Source organism: Peromyscus eremicus, chromosome 18, assembly GCF_949786415.1.
Source record: "Peromyscus eremicus chromosome 18, PerEre_H2_v1, whole genome shotgun sequence".
NCBI classification, from domain to species: domain Eukaryota; kingdom Metazoa; phylum Chordata; class Mammalia; order Rodentia; family Cricetidae; genus Peromyscus; species Peromyscus eremicus.
The window spans coordinates 44,598,510-44,617,481 of NC_081434.1; the positions used below are offsets into that span (position 1 = coordinate 44,598,510).

Consider the following 18,972-nt stretch of genomic DNA (forward strand, 5'->3'; position numbering starts at 1 on the left):
AGTGTCCAATAAATATTTATTGATTTAGATGGGAAAATGAATAACTCCAAGTAATTTTCATTAAATGACGTATTGCTCTATTTTCTGTTCCTGTAAGAAAAGACCCAAGGCATGCTAACTTTCCAGAGAAAACCGCTTTATCTAGTTTAGAGTTTTGGAGATTCAACGCCCAAGATCAGGTGATCCTACCCACTGGCTCTACTTCTGGTGAGGGCCTAGTGGGGATAGTGTCACAGAGGCAGGGTGTTTGTGGGAGCCAGTGATTTGAGGAAGGGTCAGGCCAGCTCCATTTGCTTTGTGAGAGCTAAAGGCCCCGTAGGAACTCCTTAACCCTGCTGAGGCAGTGCCCCGGTGACCTGTGGACTCTCCATGAGGCAATACATCTAAAGGTTCCACATCATCACCCACCACTGCCACTGGGGACATCACATTTCTAACATGTGTTCATGGAGGACAAACTGCACCCAAACCATAGCAAGTGCCTTCTATATGAAGAATGAGTCCTTGTGCTAGGAAATGAAGCACATTACAAGTTGGAGAATGATTTACTGTGCACCTATTCAGACTATACACATATAGCATTTATTTAATCTATTTAACTAACGGTTCCCCTCCCATCTCTCTTTTTCTATAGTGAGTGTATCAGGAAGTGCAGCAATTGGAAATACAGCTATAAATTAAAACCGAGAGAAAAATGTCAGACAAATAAACTACCCAAATCTTATAAGTTTATAAACATCTCTAGAAGGGTGGGGCTAACATCAGGGATAAGGTAATTGTACAATACATTCTTATTTGATTGAGTTAATTCTACTGGGTTTATTTCTTATTTCTAAAAGAATGAGGCACATGATAGATGATTTCTACTGCAGTGATTTCTACAGTAGATACCTTAACATCCAGTGTGCACAATCTACAGACAAAGATTAGCATGCAAAAATTTGTTAGCTCCTTTCCTGGGTTTCTTAAGGATTTGACTACTTTGGTTTTTCGTTTTTTGTTTTGGTTTTTCGAGACAGGGTTTCTCTGTGTAGCTTTGCACCTTTCCTGGAACTCGCTCTGTAGTTCAGGCTGGCCTCGAACTCACAGAGATCCGCCTGCCTCTGCCTCCTGAGTGCTGGGATTGAAGGTGAGTGCCACCACTGCCCGGCTCTTGATTACTTGGTTGTTGCACGTCACTCCCAAATGGCACATGCATTTCCCCTCACATTATCCCTCAACAATTTTTTGCTAAGTTGTATCTAGTTTCTCTTTGTACCATAGTATCTCTTCTATAAGTCCCTAGACTAGTACAACCTGGGTCAGCCCTTTCCATGGCTTTCATTGTATTGCTCAAACAGAGCACTCCAGGCCAGTTTCCTGTGGGTATGCACGAGGTAGACTTAATAAGGTAATTGTTACTACATGTAGTAACTAGTTAGACATAACTTCCACTACAATGTCACCAAAGCTAATGATCTGTTACTTTCCTTTGGTGCTAGAGATTGAGTCTGTGGCCAAGCACATGCTCCACCCATGAGCCACACCCTGAGGCCATGTGCTACATTAAGTTCTGCCTGTCTTGAGCACTATCTACAGTGCATCCTCTTTAGAAGTTTGTTTCCTTCTCTTTTCTTTTTCTCCCTCCTCCCTTTCCTCCCTTTCTTTGAAGTCCAAGGACAATTTATTAGAGTCCGAAAGAAAAACAACAGGACAGGCAAGCTGCATGTTTTGGCAGCTGCTAGGAGGAAGATGGAGAAGAGGGAGAGGAAGTCATGTCCTCTGAGTTAGATCAGCACTGGAAGTCTATAAACAGTTGTAGAAAGGGGGTAGGGAGTGTCAGGGCCAGTCTCCACGGAACAGACAAGAGGACGGAAAGGTGGGCAGGCTGAGCAGTGAAGTGTGAGCCAAGCAACTGGGGCAGGGGAGGGTCCGGACAGGTGAGTGCATTCACCGTCTCCTGTGAATAGACTGTGCTGTACTCTGTGCATTCTCTAAGGTTTCCTGCGTTAAAGCACGATCCCTAGTGTGGTGGTGGCAAGAGGTGGTGAACTGACGTTTAAAAGCTGAGGCAACTGGGAGGTTCTCAGGTTCACCGAGGAGCTGTTCCCAAGGGAATCAAGGTAACTCTGCCGAGAGCCTCCAGCTTGCAGGAGAGCAAGATGTTACAAGCCAGGGTGAGCTCACTCTGGCTTTCTGCTTTGAAATGTGGCCCTTCCTCCTTGCACACATGCTTCTGAAACATGCCATGCGGTCCTCACTAGAGCCTTACTCTTTAATCTCCAGGGCTAAAGGAATCTATTTCCTCTGTAGAGTTCGGCTGCCCCCGGTATTTCATCATAGTAACTATGAGCAGACTGACATAGAAAATTGGTACCATTAGTAGGGTTGTTTACTGTGACTGTATCTGAAAATGGAGAGACAGCTTTGGAACTGGGTGACTAGCAGAGGTTAGAAGAATTTGGAAGAACGTGTTAGAAAGGCTTGAATGCTGTAAAAAGAGTTCAATGGAAGGTTCTGGTAAAGGCTCAGAAAAGGAAGAAACTAGGAAAGAATATTAGATGGAAATGAGAATCTGATGTGAAAATAGAAAAGAAAAAAAGCCATCACTATTACACTGTTACAAAGAATCTGACCATAATGAATCCCTGTCCTAAGACATTGCAGAGGCTGGAATTAGGAATGTTGGACTAGTTTATTTGGCTGGAGAAATTTCAAAACGATAAAACATTTGGGTTATGATATTAGTGCTATGGCTACTGTTAGATTTATAGTAAGAGTTGGAAGCAAAAGGAAATGGAATAGAGATTTATAAAACTTGCAGCTTGCCCAAGGAAGGAATAAAAACGCGACTGAAGGAATGGTCATTCTCCACCCCAACCACAGGCCAAGAGACCTTTCAGGACAGCACCGTCTCAGGGACTGAGCCCAGGGTGCTTTGTACTGGCTTACTGTCCAAGACCATCTCAGGATTTGTTTCCCTGTGTCCAGCGGGTGAAGTTCTCTGCCTCTAGCAGTGGCTCACGTAGGCAGAAGCAGAGTTCATATCAGAGCAGATTTTCCTGCCATCTACACGGTGCTAGCTCTGCAGGTCTGCAGAATGTATGACTCGTGAGATCATGATGGCGTCAACCACAGCTTCAAAGAAGACAGGCAGAAATCTGCTGCAGGCTCAGAGCTCCTGCAAGGAGGGCCTGGTGGGATGATGCACAGTGGAGACACTGAAGTGGAGCTACAGCAGGGACCCAAGAAACAGAGGGTGACTAGCAACATCAACATGTCGCACTTACTGAGGAAGGCCATGGATGTGTCAGTCATCTGGGCCACAGGCAGCAAAACTGTAGGAAACTACCGAGTGCGTAAGATGCCAAACGTTACTGTCTCCCCATACTGCTCCTCCTCCCTGGGGCTTTGAGCCGATTCCCTAATTTGACTTCTCTTTTGGAATGGAAATATATACCTAGTGGCTGTGGCACCGCTGCATACTGGAAGTAAAAAGTCATTTTGATTTTACAGATAGAAGGAATTTGCTTTGAGTTTCCGAAACTTTGTATTTTTTGTTGCTATTGTGTGCGCACATGTATGCAGGCATATACATGGAGGCGAGAGGACACTGTGTGTCTTTTATTACTCTTTGCCTTATTCCCTTGAGGCGGTGTCTCTCATTGTACCTGGACCTACACTGATAGCCAGTAATCCTCATCAATCCTCCTGCTAATGTCCCCCTACAGTGCTTGAGGTTAACGCACGGCCACGCCTGACATTTTTACGTGGGCAATAAGGATTTGAACTTGGGTTCTCATGGTTATGTGGCAAGTGTTCTTACCCACTGGGCCATGACCCCAGCCACCTGTTGTTTTGAGATGGGGTCTCACTCTGGAACTATCACTATGTACCATTAAGGGATGCTAGAACGAATGAAGACTATTTTGCACTGTGAGGATGTGAACACAGAACATGAACAAGTCAGCCAAACTGTCTTTCCCTTTCTCTGCTCCCTGTTGGCTGAGACGGGAACGAAAAGCTTCGTGTTCCTTAGGTCACAACTAGAAGATGCTGTGCTGCTGATAATTCCTTACTGTGGTGGACCAGGAGCTACACAGTCTTTCTCCCTCAGCTGCTTCTGTCGGGACTTCCGTCCCAGCAACAAGAAGTGGGACCAACGTGTCAGGTGATGTCCTGCATCTCCCTGGGGACGGCAGTGAGAAGGCTGTCAATGGATGTCATCTCTCAATCTTGGACCTCCAGAATGATGAGACACACCCCTCCCTGCAGTACTCTCCACAGGCTAACACACCTTATAGCTTTAGTTACCTTTTCACCTGTCCTATCTCCACCTTCACCTACACTGCGGTGTTGCCCAAGGAGAGAGGGGGTTTACACTCTTGTGCATCTGTACAGTATGTGGCTACAAATAGGTTTCTTTAGGTGTCCATATTAGAAAAAGTAAATACAGCCAGTTTACTGGAACCTTGACCTTGCTTTTATACTAACAAGTAAAAAACATAAAAAATGAAGTATTTTCTTTGAAGAAAAAGAAAAGAATGTTTATTTTTATGTGTATGGGTATTTGACCGGCAGGCATGTCTGTGCAAGATGTGCATGCAATGCCTGGGGGCGGGGGGGTGGGGGTGGAAGAGGGCACTGGACCCCAGAAATGGAGTTACAAACAAATGTGAGCCACAACGTGGGTGCTGAGAATCGAACCTGGGTCCTCTGGAAGAGCAAGCAGTGCTCTTAGCCTGAGCCATCTTTCCAGCCCCATAAAATACTTTTATTTATTATTCTTCACCAAGTTCTTCTAGTGAAGGTGGAATGCTTTAAAGTAATCAAACTCATAAATAAGTGGAGCTGATTAAGCTCTCTGGCTGAAGCAGTGGTCATGCTTTGAAGGTGTCTGTTTAGAAGTGATCCGAGTCCCTGCTTTCTCATGTCCTCTCTCAGCACTCTTCTTGTGCTTGACACACAGGAAGGTATCTACTTAATTTTCACCATGTGTCCAAATGACCCTGAGTAATTCATAAACGGCCGTGAAGTAAAGGTGCTGCCAGTAAAGGCATGGGAGAGAAGAGGGAGCACCAGGAGAGGAGGAGGGGGATGACCGTATTAATTTGGGCTACACTAAAGGAAACCACTACACACCCAGCAGTCAAAATGAGCAGTGCATCATGACTGTCTAGGGCTCTGAGGATCGCTAGGTTTGTGTTTCAGCATACATACCTGGGAGTCATCTGCATATAGATGGGTTCAGAACCAGCACACTCAGCTGTGATCAACAGGGGAGGAGAGAGGTAGACACAGGTGCACTTGTCTTAGGCACACAAACATTCGGGATTTGGAAGATGACCAGCCTCTAGTATGTACCAAGTCTTGGGATGGATTTCCAGCACTGCATAAATCTAGTGTGGTGGTGCACAGATGTAATCCTAGCACTTTGGAGGTGGAGGCATGAGGATCAGATGTTTGAGGTCATCCCTAGCTATACAGTGAGTTAGAGGACAGTGTGAGCTACAGGGAACTCTGTCTCCTTTTGAAGGAAAAGGAGTTGTAAAATATATTGGAACATCCTGGGAAGCCACTTGGGTGCTGGTAGTTTTAAATTTAAGGAGACTAGTCAGTTCAAGTGTCCAACAGCAGGCCACAGTGGGTAGAAGGCTTACATTTGGTTGTTCTTTTCAGAGTGGGCAGACCGAGGATGAGTGCAGTCACAGCTCTCTGGACACAGTGACCACAGTTCTGAACCGCACGTGAGCTTGTCTAGGCAACAAGAGAAGTAAGGGCACTGAAGAGTGAAAAAAGTGCCATGTTCCTCATGGGACCAGACAAGCCTGGACTAACTAAGGGGCACTAAAGGAAGGTGTCTGACACTGAAATTTTAAGGAGTCCATTACTGTCAAAGTCTTGAGTTTAAGATAGAATCGAAAAGTTCAAAGCTTTTTATGTCTTCTCAGGTTATGTCCCAATCCATCAGTACATCATGTGAGCTGCACTTTCAAGACACAGCCCCAAGGATGAACTCTGGCCACTACTGTACTTTCTAAGCCTTTGTCAGCTGTTTCTAGGATTGGTCTAACTATGCTGCAGGGTGGCATCCACGCATGCTCCACTATACTCTCGTACACACAGCATTTGAAGTATGTTTCACACAGACAAGGTTCTACAAACCCTTGGAAAAAACTCCAGTGTCTTTTTTAGAGAGAATCTTATTTAGAGAGAATCCAAAGTGCTAGACAACCTCGTCATCGCCCTGTGCACGCTGGACCGTACTGACTGCCCCTCCTTTCTTCTGCCTTCTGTCCAGGCACACCGGCTGTCGTGTGTGCCTGAAGCACACCAAAGCTTCTCATCTGAGAACTCTAAACATTTTCTTTCTGATAGATTCTTCTCAAGATTCTCAGAGACACACTTCTTATTCCTCTGACTTGCTGCTCACTGTCACTTCTTCAAGAGGCATTCTCGTATCTCAATTCTCCTTTCCCTTCTTTAGAATACTTATCATGCCTTCTATTACAGTTATTTTTTAAATTATCTCCCATAAGGTAAAGCCTGTAAGAGTAAAGAACTCATGGTACTAAATACTCAGAACTGTTTAACAGCAGCACATGACAGACCTCAGTGAACATGTGCTGGATACATGATGAGTGAGTAACCATGTACACAAGATCCTTTATTCTTGGCTGGATAAATGATGAATGACTAAACAATGTTCACAAGATCACTTATTCCTGGCTAGAAGGTTCCAATTAGAATTCATTAGTTCTATGTTAACAACATATATACAAAGTTTTAAATTTAAGATGTAAGCAATTACCTGATCTTTGAGAAATTTTCGGATATTCCGATGGGCTCGAGAACACTCTGTTAATAAGCTGAGAACTGGAGTTAGACCCTCTCTATAGCTGCTTCCCTATAAAGAAAACCATGCATGCTGTATTAGTCCAGTTCCTAAAGGTACGCCTCTCCTCCATAACCTGAGAATATGAAGACATTTTTTTTTTGAGGGGAAGAGGGGAGAGGAGGAGGATACATCTTATGATACCAAAGCTTACGAACAATTTGTAAAGTTACTTTAAATAGTATTCCCATAAGTTGTCTCCATTTCACTGTCTAGTTTTGTCTGTTTTTCCTACACTTTCTAAAATTTACACTAGTTTAGCTAATGCACTTCAATGAAGCAAAGGATTCTGGGACCCATCTAAGCCACACTGCTGCCTTTCAGCACATTTACCAGAGAAATTGAGTGACAGACGAGAGAAAACTGAGAACGAAACACTTCTGAAGAAGTCATTTTGGAGTAAGTTAGTACTTCTAACATTTACAAAGTAGCTATGCAGGGCAGTTATTCATTTTCCTTTGCTTTCAGACACTAGTTATAAATTTGGTGTAAAAATACAATTTTCAACATAAAAAAACTCACTTTATTTCTACCAAGTGATCATTATTATGATAAAATGCTTTAAAAAGTACAACTATAGGCCATGCCAAGTACAAAGAACAAGCTAGTTATGAGCTCATGCTGTGTGGCCTGTCTCTGTGCAGGGCACACTGGTCTTTAGATGTACCTTCCAAGGACTCCACTCCAGCAGCCTTACCTTGTCAATTCTCTTCTCCATAAAATTGAGTAAAACATAAATGGCCTCCATATTCATGCCATTGTATACCAGGGTATTGTTTTTCAGAGCGGTGTCTTTCTCCGTTGTTTTATCACTGGGCAGTTCATCCAGAGTCGTCGCCTCTTGAGCTGTTTCTTCATGGGTTAATGGACAAATGAGAACATCCAAACAAGAGACTGGAACATTGCTTAAAAGGTTGACGGCATTGCTGAAAGGCAATTTCAAAATACAATATTTTAGTTTGATTGAACAGGCTTTTAAAATGCAAACATAATACAAAGTTTGGAGGTGACTTTTAGGAGTCAATTAAAATTTTTCTTTTTCAAAATGAGCCATTAATATTACTTGGCATTTACTAAGGGAAAATAAAGACCCGTCTCAAGCATACACGTGACAGATTAAAAAGAAGCGATGTTAAATGGACAGACACAATCACAGGATGTCACGTCACTCTCTGGAATGCTAAGACGGGAATTAGCAGCTGGAATGCCAGCTCTTTAATTCTCTATGATAACGCTGGCTCTGAATTCTCTTCAGGGGCTTGGACTCCTTCTGTGGATCCACTGCTGTTTATCACCCCTTAGATTACAACATAACACACGTGAGAAACAGTATGTGGGAGCAGTTTATCAGGGGAACACCATCCAAATAAACACTAGAGGATTAGGATTTGTTTCTTCTAGTGTACAAAATACATTTTTAAGTTATCCTATTTTTTCTATATGACACTTTCAGGGAAAAAGAAATGGTACTCTTTTTTCCCCCTCTCTCATCATCGGATCTCTTGAAGAGGCCAACACTGCCTGTTTCTAGTCTCTAGCCCAGGCTGCTCTGCTTTTCAAGGATTACACCCAAACCTGGGATGCATACCAGCAGGGGGAACCCAAACCTTTTATTTTTGGCATTCCTTAAAAACCTATTCTGTTGCTCAGTACACACGAGGCTCAAATGTGTGTAGAAATTCAGAATCAGGTCTGTTTTCAGTGTGCAGACTTTCCTCCCTGTACTCTTTCGTATTTCTGTCTACCAGGAGAGGCAGTGTTTGCATGGAACTGGATCTTAACAGCCTGTACCCCAGGACTTCCTGATAAACAATGGAAAGACAGGCATTGCATTTCCCAGTGACACAGAAGGGAGTCTAAAAATAACCACATCCTGACTAAAAATAAACTCTTGCAAATACAGTTTACAAGTCGAACCACAGCCAGGGCTTAATCCAGCTGGTGTTGTCTTAATTTAGATCCCAGCAATTTAAACTGTCATTTATAGTGACACTAAAAAAATAAGACAAAACAAATAAGATTGATACAGACGTTTTTCTTTCTTTTACTTTGAAGTATGGCTTTATTTCTCCATGAATCAACATTTCATTCTTTTTATATTACAGAAAAATAAAAATTAGTAAAAAATCCATTACAAATCAGATAATGCAGAAAATGAGTGGGAATAAAAAATAATATAAATTGTAGGTAAAAAATAACTGGACAATTTTTATGACTAAATGGTTTCTGGTAAGTGTAAGTTCCTGCTGTCCTCACTGAAGCTGTTCCCGTCACAGCTCTGCTCTGTCCTTTGTGAACACTCAAAGGCAGTTAGAGCACACCACTTTTCACACAAACTTCAGATTTTTTTTCAAACATCCATAGTTCCTTATTTATAGTTTAAAATGGCTTGCTTGTCACTTAAGCATTTGGAAACTGTTATTAAAAACCACAGTCCCTGGAGAGAAGAGAGAAGAACTTTACTGAAGAATCCCTTTCTAAAACGGTACAAGCCATTCTGAAATGCTAGCACCCCCAACACAAGCCTGCCAGCTCTGGAATCCATCAGCAGTGTGACTCTAAATCCATCACAGACCAGCCGAAAGAGTCTGAGATGGTCACTCCATTACAAAGGGATGCCTCTCCTTCAGATTCACTAAAGGAGGAGTTTCCAGGAATTCAGCATATTTAAGAAGCCAAATGTAGAGCTAGAATCAGCAAATATTTGATGTTTAGGGCTTTTCAAGAAAAGTTCCCATTTTCTCATTTCTTATTAAACAACTCAGTTCTCAAACGGCTACAAAATTAATTTTCTGGCTCACTGTGTCTGAGCTATTCTTTTTAAGTGAGGAGGGTCAGCCTTTGAGCCCTGTCACCTCTCTGACAGTTTTATTTGTGGGAGAAGAGTGCATGAGATCCCCAGCTACCAGGAAGTCAGTGAGGAGGCACACATTTACACAATGGTGTTTGCATTCCTCCTCCAGGGGGTAGAAAGGCTGTGTATATTACTCTCCTTTTCAGTTCCTAGAGACCATTAATCACTGTGCCATGACATCCTCCAGCTCATGCTCCCAGCCCCCTCCTGATATGCAGATTCAAAAGCAAGGCTTACTTACAGTTCCTTGGTGCCTTGACTGACCGCTTACTAGCTGTGAGAAGGGGAAGACAACCCGAAATCTAGTCTTCCATCAATGGCTGAACTCGACAGAATGCCAAATGATAGGGAGGAGCATGCTAACAGCTCGCACTCATCAGGAACAAATCTTATGATCAAATACAGTTTCTTTATATTATTTGACGTTTACATGCGTATTTTCAAGCTTGGAAAGAAAGCCAACCTAAACAAATCTCGAAAGATTCCTCTTTTCTCTTTATTTTTTTTTAAAAGGTTTAATTTTTGTTTCTTTGGTGGTAAGAGCACTTAACCTTAAGATCTACCCTTTCTACCAAATGTTAAATATATGCTAGAGTCCTGTTAACTACAGACCCTGCTGGACAGCAACACTAGAAGTCACAACCACAACCTCTGGATTTGGACTGAAACCACTCCCACAGCCTCCCCTGGTCCCTGGTCACAGCTATCATTCTTCCTGGCCCTGAGTTTTTGTCCTTCTGTATCTGGTTCATTTAATGTAGTATTACAGTGTCTTCTATACCTACGCCTTGCAAACGGCAGGGTTTCCTTCTTGTCAAAGGTAGAATGAGAGCGCATTACGTGCACACACTTCCCACATTTTATCTGCTTATCTGCTGCTGGACATTCAGGTAGTCTCCCTGTCCTACCTCCTCTGTCTCTCTCTGTCCTTCCCTTCCCCCTATACTTTCTTTATCCATTTATCTGTTGACAAGCATTTAGGCTGTCTCCATAACCCCCTTCTCTGCTCTCTCTCTCCCTCCCTCCTCCCCATACTTTCTTTATCCATTTTATCTGTTCAGAGGCATTTAGGTAGTCTTCATGTCCCTAACATTGGGAATAGTGATGTGATGAATGTAAGTGTGCAGGTATCTCTTTAGGACAATGATTTTTATTTCTTTTGGATATATGTCCATCAGTGTGATTGATGGAGTAAACGGCACTCCTATTTTCAAGTTTTTAGAAGAAACTTCATTCTGTTTCCCACAATGGCTATATTAATTTACATTGCTGCCAGGGTATGAAGGTTCTCTTTTTCCACATGCTCTCCAACACCCTAGCTTTGTGGTGTTCTTTAAGCAGCCACTATAACAGATGTGAGGGGAATTTTAAGGTTTTGATTTGTGTTTTTCAGAAGATTAGTGATGCTAAACATGCTTTCATATGCATGTCTTCTTTGGAGAAATATCTATTCAGATCCTTCATCCTTCCTTCTTGCCTTCCTTCCTTCCCTCCCCACTCTCTCTTCTCTTATCCTCCTTTCTCTCTCCCTCCCTCCCTCCCTCCCTCCCTCTCACCCCCGCCCCTCTGGCTATTAAGAGTCCTGTGCTGGGTAGGGTAGCACTAAGGAGGCTGAAGCATGGGATTATCAACCAAAGACTAGTTAAGGCTACATAATGAGTTCAAAACTAGCTTGAGCTACAAAGCAAGACACTGTATCAACAGCAAAACAAATCAGAAAGTTCCCTATATACACTTCAGATGCTTCTCCTTACTGAGGGGGCAGCAGGGAAAGCCTGGAACAGCTTCCTGTTGCACAGGTGTGCTTTCACTTGGGCCGTGTCCCATGCAGTGCAGGTTTTCAGCAGATGAATCCCACCTAGCTATCCTTGCCACCAATTATCGCTCAAACCAAGCTCTACAAGCTTGTCTACCCTACATATTCTAACTTTTACTGTTTTAGACTGTATAGTTAAGGCTTTAATACTCTTTTAGTTCTTGTGGTGTCTGTGTACAATGTGAGGTCATAACGTAACTTCATTATTTTAACATAGAGACCCAGTTTTTCTAACACCATGTCTTGAATAACATGTATTCTTTACACCTGTTAGTACAGCTGACTATACATTTGTAGCACATAGGTTTACCTTCCAGGTTCTCTACTCTGCTTCACCGGTCAATATGTCTATTTTCATGGAAACACTACAGTAATTGGATTACCGAAGCTTCATAATTCCTAATGAAATCAGGCACTGCCATATCTCTCCAGCTTGTTCTGACTCCGTAACTTTCACTATTCGGGCCTGGCTATAGTGGGGCAAGGAGGGAGGAAGGGCAAGGACCAAAGGGGAGGAAGATGCCAGCACCCAGACCATCTGGCTTCCTGCTTCTCTTTATGGTGACATGGTTTGCTGACGCCATAAACTAGAGTTGTCTAAGCAAAGTAGCAGGGCGCAATTCTGACTACTGCATGTTAATTGATTTGTGTGATCAAAATGAATAGGGTAAGCCACAGAGACATTACGTTCAAAGCCATGTTCTATCAAGTGAGGTAGGACACATCAACTGCAGAGAGGTACATAAAATGATCCACTGGAGTGCAGAAAGACAACAGACATTTGTCTAGTTCTGTTTGAAACGTTGAAAAGAAGTCTCACTTTGCTATTTAACCAATGCACTAACACTGGCACCCACACCTGAGTCAGATGTGATACTCCCACTCACAAACACCAGGGAAGTAGTGGAAAGAGTAAAAATTCTGGGCCATGGGAAGGGCAGCCATGACCCCCTTTTCCTTGGTCACTCACTTGCAATCTGAATTGTCATAATGAAGTTGGCATATGCTTAGGCAGGTTACAGACTGCTTTCTGCTTTTGTGGGGGAGAGGGCTGCTCCCTGGGGCCTCACATCTGTTAAACACGCTATCCCTGCACAAAATCTTCAGCCTTGCTACATAAGTTTTAAGTTGAGCCAATTCTTACAAAACAGGTAAACCACTTTAAGTGATTCCTAGAAAGGAAACCCGAATTGAAGACGTTATTTACAATAGTAGCACATTTTTCTTTCTTTCTGACGAGAAAATGGCAGAATCCTCTGTCTGCTGTACTGCAAGGAAAGCTACGGCAACCCAACTGGCTACAGCATGGGATCAAGCTTCTGTTCTGAGACTGGATCTCATGTGACCTACAACGGCCTTGAATTTACAATGTAAACTTTGACAGTGAGTCCCCACACACCAGCGTGGCCTTAAGCTCATTGAGCAGCTGACAGTGACCTTGAACTCTTGACACTCCTGCCTCTGTCTCCTGAGTGCTGGAATTACCAGAAGGCACCACCAGAAATTTGTTTAAAAATTTGAAAATTGGGCCGGAGAGCTGGCTGAGGGACAGGTGCTTGCTGTATGACCCTGACAACCTGAGGTTGATCTCTGGTGTAAAAAGCATGACCTCCACGTGAGCGCCTTAGCACATAGACCCATCTAATACACGCGTAAATTTTACTTTAGTTGTAAATTAAACAGGCATGACATCAGACTCCTGTAACCCAGCGTTGAGGAGGCTGAGGCAAGACTGTTAGTTGGAGGATAGCCAGGTTATAGTGTGAGAACTATAATAAATAATAAATATACCTAATAAATAAATAAATACCTAATAAACAAAACATAAATATGAAAGCTACACATTTAAAGGTGGGAATTATACAAAATATGAGCTTACATCCATTGTGTGACTCATCAGTTTTGCCTGATACATACAATATATCCTGAGAAATGAGCTAATGATAAAGCCATCACAAGCAGCATCACATCTGAATGCCAAATGTGTAAAATATACAGAGAAGGCTATAAACTGAGGATACAATAGGCTTGTAGTATGTTAATTTTAAAATTTATTTTCAAAAATTTATTATCCCCTTTACTGTTTATTTCTACATACAATCCATGATTTATTACACATAAAACAGCTGTGTATGAACATAATTATGTGTAAGTAGACATACTTGAGAGTGTGTTCAAAAAGGTTTTCCTATTTCTTCTGGGACTCCCAACAATGGGAGTGAGAATGTCTCTGACTCTTTTGCGTGCACTTGGGACCCTTTTCCTCCTACTGGGTTGCCACGTCCAGCCATGACATGAGGGTGTGTGTCCAGTCTTACTGTATCTTGTCAGGCTGTGTTTGGTGGATATCCCTGGGAGACCTGCTCTTTTTTTTTTTTTTTTTTTTTTTTTTTTAAGGGAAACAGAGGAGGAGTTGATCTGGGGGAGAGGGGAGGTGGGGGAGGGACTGGCTGGAGTGGATGGAGGGGAACTGCAGTCAGGATGTGATGTATGAGAAAGAATACATTTTTTTAAAAAAAGGGTTTTTCTACTAGGCTTAGAGATGACAAAACCTCCGGAGACCAATGGCACAGGAAACACTCAAAACACCACTGTAAAGGGACAGAAACAATATAACAGCTCTGAGGGATAAAGCTTAAAACACTATTACATCTTATTTAGTGTATATGTATGTGCACACGTGTGTGCGCGCGCATGCCGCATGCGCATGTGTGTGCTTGTGAGTGCACAGGGATATGCATGTGTGACTGTAGGTACCCCCAGAGGCCAGAAGAGGGCACTGGAATCCCCGGAGCCACAGCTACTGATGGCTGTGAGCTGGATGCCTTGGGAGAGCAGGAAGCGCTCTTGGCCACTGAGTCATCTACCAGCCCAGGGAAAAAAGTTTTGACAAGGATTTGTTTTTCTCCTACAAATGAGACAGCTCTTAGCATGTCTACATTCTGAAGACTTCCACATTACCCTCAAGGAGATGGAAGATCCAGAAGGAGTTCTTAGGAGACAAAAGCAAAAGGTGTAGAATAGCCCTGGATAGGAAGAGCCACTTCAATGACGAGAAAGGCAGGAAACAAGAACAGATACAGACTGCAACAGTTATTGCTGCTGCCAAGGGTGAGGGCTTGAGGAAGTTCCTGCCTGAGTTTCCAATTACTGCCAAATGGCTGGCAAGATCATCATCTACCCATCTACCTTTCCATTCAATTACTTTTTACTGTACCTACTACTATGTATGTGTGTATATGTATATATGTACATGTATGTACGTTCATATGCACATATGTGTACTTGCCTAGGTGTCAGGGATATAGTAGAGGATAAGGCAGGTAAGCTCTTTTATTCCTCTTTAAAAGGAAATATTTTTATTTGTGTACGTCTGTGTGTCTATATGTGGGTGTGCACATGTGTGCATGTGTACTCGGAGGCCAGAAGAGAGCCTGAGATCCCTTGGAGTTGATGTAGTTACAGTTGTGAGCTGCCTGGCATTGGTACAATGACAAGGACCTGAACTCAGGTCCTCTGTAAAAGCAGAACGTGCTCGTAACTGCTGAGCCATCCTCTAGCCTCATCTTGGTTTGTTTTTTTTTAAGCTTATTACTTCAGGAGGAAAATAATAAACATGCAAGAAAATAAAGGAACAGTATTATTTTAGTTAGTGAAAACTGCCATGAAAAAACGAAGCAGATGATAAAACAGGGAAAGGATGTGTTTATGTGTGTGTACACTAGTCTAAATTAGGAGGCTGCTAAAGGCCTAACTGAGCAAGTTACATTGAATTAAGTTCTAAACGGTGAGAAGGAGCCAACCCCTCAAATACCTGGGTAAAAAGCATTCCAGCATTTCCAGATGGCGCAAATGCAAAGGCCCCAATAAGCAGACTGTGTCAGGAAAGAAGAAGGGCAGACTATTTTGAATATAGAGCCATCTGGTTTGTAGAATGGTAGGCTTTCAGAGGCAGGAGAAAGAGTGGATCAGTGCCATGAAAATGTTTTCCTTAACAATAGGAAGAGGGATATTGTCAAAGCAGAATGTTCCCTGAAGAGTGAGGCCACTGCCTCAGATCTAATTCCATGGATTCATCCAATCTCACACAATGAGAGACAGTTCTCATTCAGAAGAAATTGATGTAACTGGCACACTGCCATGAAGGGAATATACTGCCTGACTCATTATACAGAGTCTGTGAGACACTTAGCACAGTATTTTCCCCTGAAGTCTTGTAGTAAGGGTTGAGACAATTCATGGCTTCTATGGCTATGCCAAGAAACAGTTTGAAGGCTTTTGGGACTGCCACAATCTTACCCGCCTCCCCCATGTTGCCAAGCCATCTTGCTAAGTAAAAGCATGGTATTAGCTGACAGGGCTATGTGAGGCCTCATGCAGGTTGTTAAGGTTTAGCAGACTCACGTATAGAGGAAGAAAGCGGGAACTGATCAGGTGACACCATTTCCTCAGATGGGACTGCAGGTCCTAAGTGCATGCATCATAACCAAATGAAGAGTTCTTGAGCCTTATGACTGAGAGGAGAAATTTGAAACAGACCTACTATGTGTGCAGTGGAGATAAAACTGTCTGTCAGGTAAGTTCCCACAGGGCTGTGAAGGTTGCCTGTCTGATCTGGAGTTGGGTATGTTGAGACTTATAGGACATGAGGGAGAAGGAGGTTGAAATGATGAACTGATGTTTAGGGACAGGCAGGCAAGAAAGTAAACTGTAAATCTTCAAGGTAAGAGAAAAATGCCAAGCGTAGTGGCGCACATCTTTAATCCCAACACTTGGGAGGCAGAGGCAGGCAGATCTCTGAGTTGGAAGTCAGCCTGATCTACAGAGTGAGTTCCAGGACAATCAGGGCTATACAGAGAAACCCTGTCTCGAAAAACCAAACCACAGCCAGGCGGTGGTGTCGCACGCCTTTAATCCCAGTACTTGGGAGGCAGAGCCAGGAGGATCTCTGTGAGTTCGAGGCCACCCTGGGCTACCAAGTGAGTTCCAGGAAAGGCACAAAGCTACCCAGAGAAACCCTGTCTCAAAAAAAATCAAAAAAAAAAAAAAAAAAAAAAGAAAAAGAAAAACCAAACCACATCAAACCAAACTAAACAAACCAAAACCAAAACAAACTAACAAATAAAACCAATCAACCAAACAAAACAAGATAACAGAAAAATTATTCACTAGAGGTGGGAGGTGGGGAAGAACAGGCAGAGACAGACCTGTGAGGAACACCCTCACTCCAGACCACAGTGGACTTATCCTTCAGCAATTGTTACTGGACTCGGTCACTACTCAAAAGTATCCTGTGGTCTCTTTCTATTCTCTCCTTGAATTGCCATTTAACTTTTCATAACACGCATGTCTTGACTCCCCATTTAGTGTCAGACCCATAAGGGCCTGCACCATGGCGTCCTTTGGACACGTTAGAGCAGTCCTCAGCCGGCCGTGGAAAATGACTCACAGAGAGGAGGTTTAAAGGGGCCAGAGTTAATAAGAGCAGCAAGTGCCTCCCTCTCTGACTTCTCTAAAGAAGTGCCGTGCTCTGTACTCTCATAGGAGCTTGATGATGCCTGAAACAGTGCTCATGGGGAGGGGGAGCGGATGGCTCATTTACTCACTTTTCTACTAATTGGTGAGCCTCGGAGAATGGACAATATGCTTTGATCGTTTTTTTGAACGTTAGAGCTCAAATTAGTACCTAACACATAGTGAAGTGCTCACTAACAAATGGAAATAAAATCAGCTCATTTTCAAATATTTAAAGTATGATACATATGATAATTAGGAAACAATATTGTTTGGATTTGAATATTCCAAATTCAAGATAATTCCTACCAATATCTCAATGATGTTTTTATAGAAATATAAAAAGTCATCTTTAAACTCACATGGAATGTCAAGAGACTGAACAGCCTGATAATCCTGGAAGATCATGCTTCCTGGTTTGAAAACAATACACTACTTCAAGCAGAAAGGTATATAAATGGCCTAAAGATACTCAGACCAATGGGAAAGAATAAGGAACCCAGAAATATAATATTCTCTCCCTGCCCCCCTACACACACACACACACACACACACACACACACATACACACACACACACGCCTAGATCAACAGGGAAAGGAAGGTCTTTTCCATAAATGGTAGCTTAAGCTGGACATCTAACATGCAAACAAAAGAAGAGGATTTTATACACCACACACCATTCATTCCACATGGACCAGACATGGATGAGCACATGTGCTTAGTGTGTACAAGAAACTGGAACTAAGTGCCTCAAACAAGCTCACCCTCCCTAGCAGCATGGAGGCTGTCCTTATCTATTTCCTTTCCAAAATAAATAATAAATATCCAAGTTTGGGGGCCTATGTATTAATGAGTACGCTTATTAATTGTGGGAAGGAGTGCTGAACATACTTCCAAGCCAACAGTAAGGACAGAATAGAAGTAGGACATCGATTAATACAAAGGTAGACAATACTGCTAACACTCTAGCTGCTGGGAACAGACAGAAGTCAAGAAACAGGAGCACACTTAGAACCGAGCGGTGGAGGCTCTTTCTTTTTCTCTTTTCTAAAGCACTTTATCATCTCATATGAATGGAATTTCTGGCTTCGGGAAAAAATTTAGAGCATCGGAAAACAAATATCTTTATATGATCAAAGGATAAACACAAAAACAAGTTTCTAAACAAGATATTGAAAACTCAGGAAGCAATCTACAAACTTTTGGGCTGAGTATTACATTAAAAGCCAATACGCTTGTTACGGCAGAGAAGGGACAGCAGAAGTAGCTGCTGCTGTTAGCAGCTCACTGAGCGCCAAGGCCAAGAGGCCTCACGGATTCTTATGTAATCATCACATACCCACATATTACGCTATCTAGGGTTACCTGTCACTACAGTGTACCTTAAAAACACCAAAGCACTGGAAAAAGGAGTAAAAAAATGGAAATAACTTTTAAAGAATGAAATAGAATGGGGACAGAGTGAATATGATCAAAATACATTGTATGAAATTCTCAACAAATTAATAAAAATATTATTTAAAAATAAAAAATGATTTAAATATCACCTTAAATACCTAGCCTGCACCAGGCGGGCACCTGTAGTTTTACAGGGAGCTGTGTTCAGGGCACCGCAGGAGCCGATTTAACACCTCTCCAAAGAGCTCCTGACCCTGGTGCAGCTCTCAGCATCTAAGTGGATTATCCTGGAGTCATCACTGTCCAAACTGATACTAATCACTTTCTTCTGATTAAAAGGCAGGCAAGGCCATTCTAGGGCACTGCTAAGTCAGCAGCAACCTCAATCTCCCAGGAAAGCCTCTGAGAAATACCCATAATCCGGACTGTGGCTCTGGGATGCCCCTTTATGTTCACATGTCATAATCCTGACTGTGGCTCTGGGATGCCCCTTTATGTTCACATGTCATAATCC

General features: G+C 42.7%; 1 protein-coding gene across 4 annotated transcripts in view; it reads right to left on the bottom strand.

Moving 5' to 3' along the window:
* Nucleotides 1-18,972, bottom strand: part of Ric8b (RIC8 guanine nucleotide exchange factor B) — a 104,889-nt gene that overhangs the window by 40,583 nt on the left and 45,334 nt on the right. For 3 of the 4 annotated variants that reach the window (XR_009375040.1, XM_059245146.1, XM_059245149.1), the window contains exons 5-6: nucleotides 7,572-7,800; nucleotides 6,791-6,886 (exon numbers count right to left, since the gene is read on the bottom strand). Coding sequence is in view for 3 of the 4 variants with exons in the window: in XM_059245146.1 (XP_059101129.1) it covers nucleotides 6,791-6,886; nucleotides 7,572-7,800 (325 nt within the window). In the remaining variant the exon portion in view is untranslated. The remainder of the gene's footprint in view (nucleotides 1-6,790; nucleotides 6,887-7,571; nucleotides 7,801-18,972) is intronic. The other variant, XM_059245147.1, reaches the window with a different exon arrangement.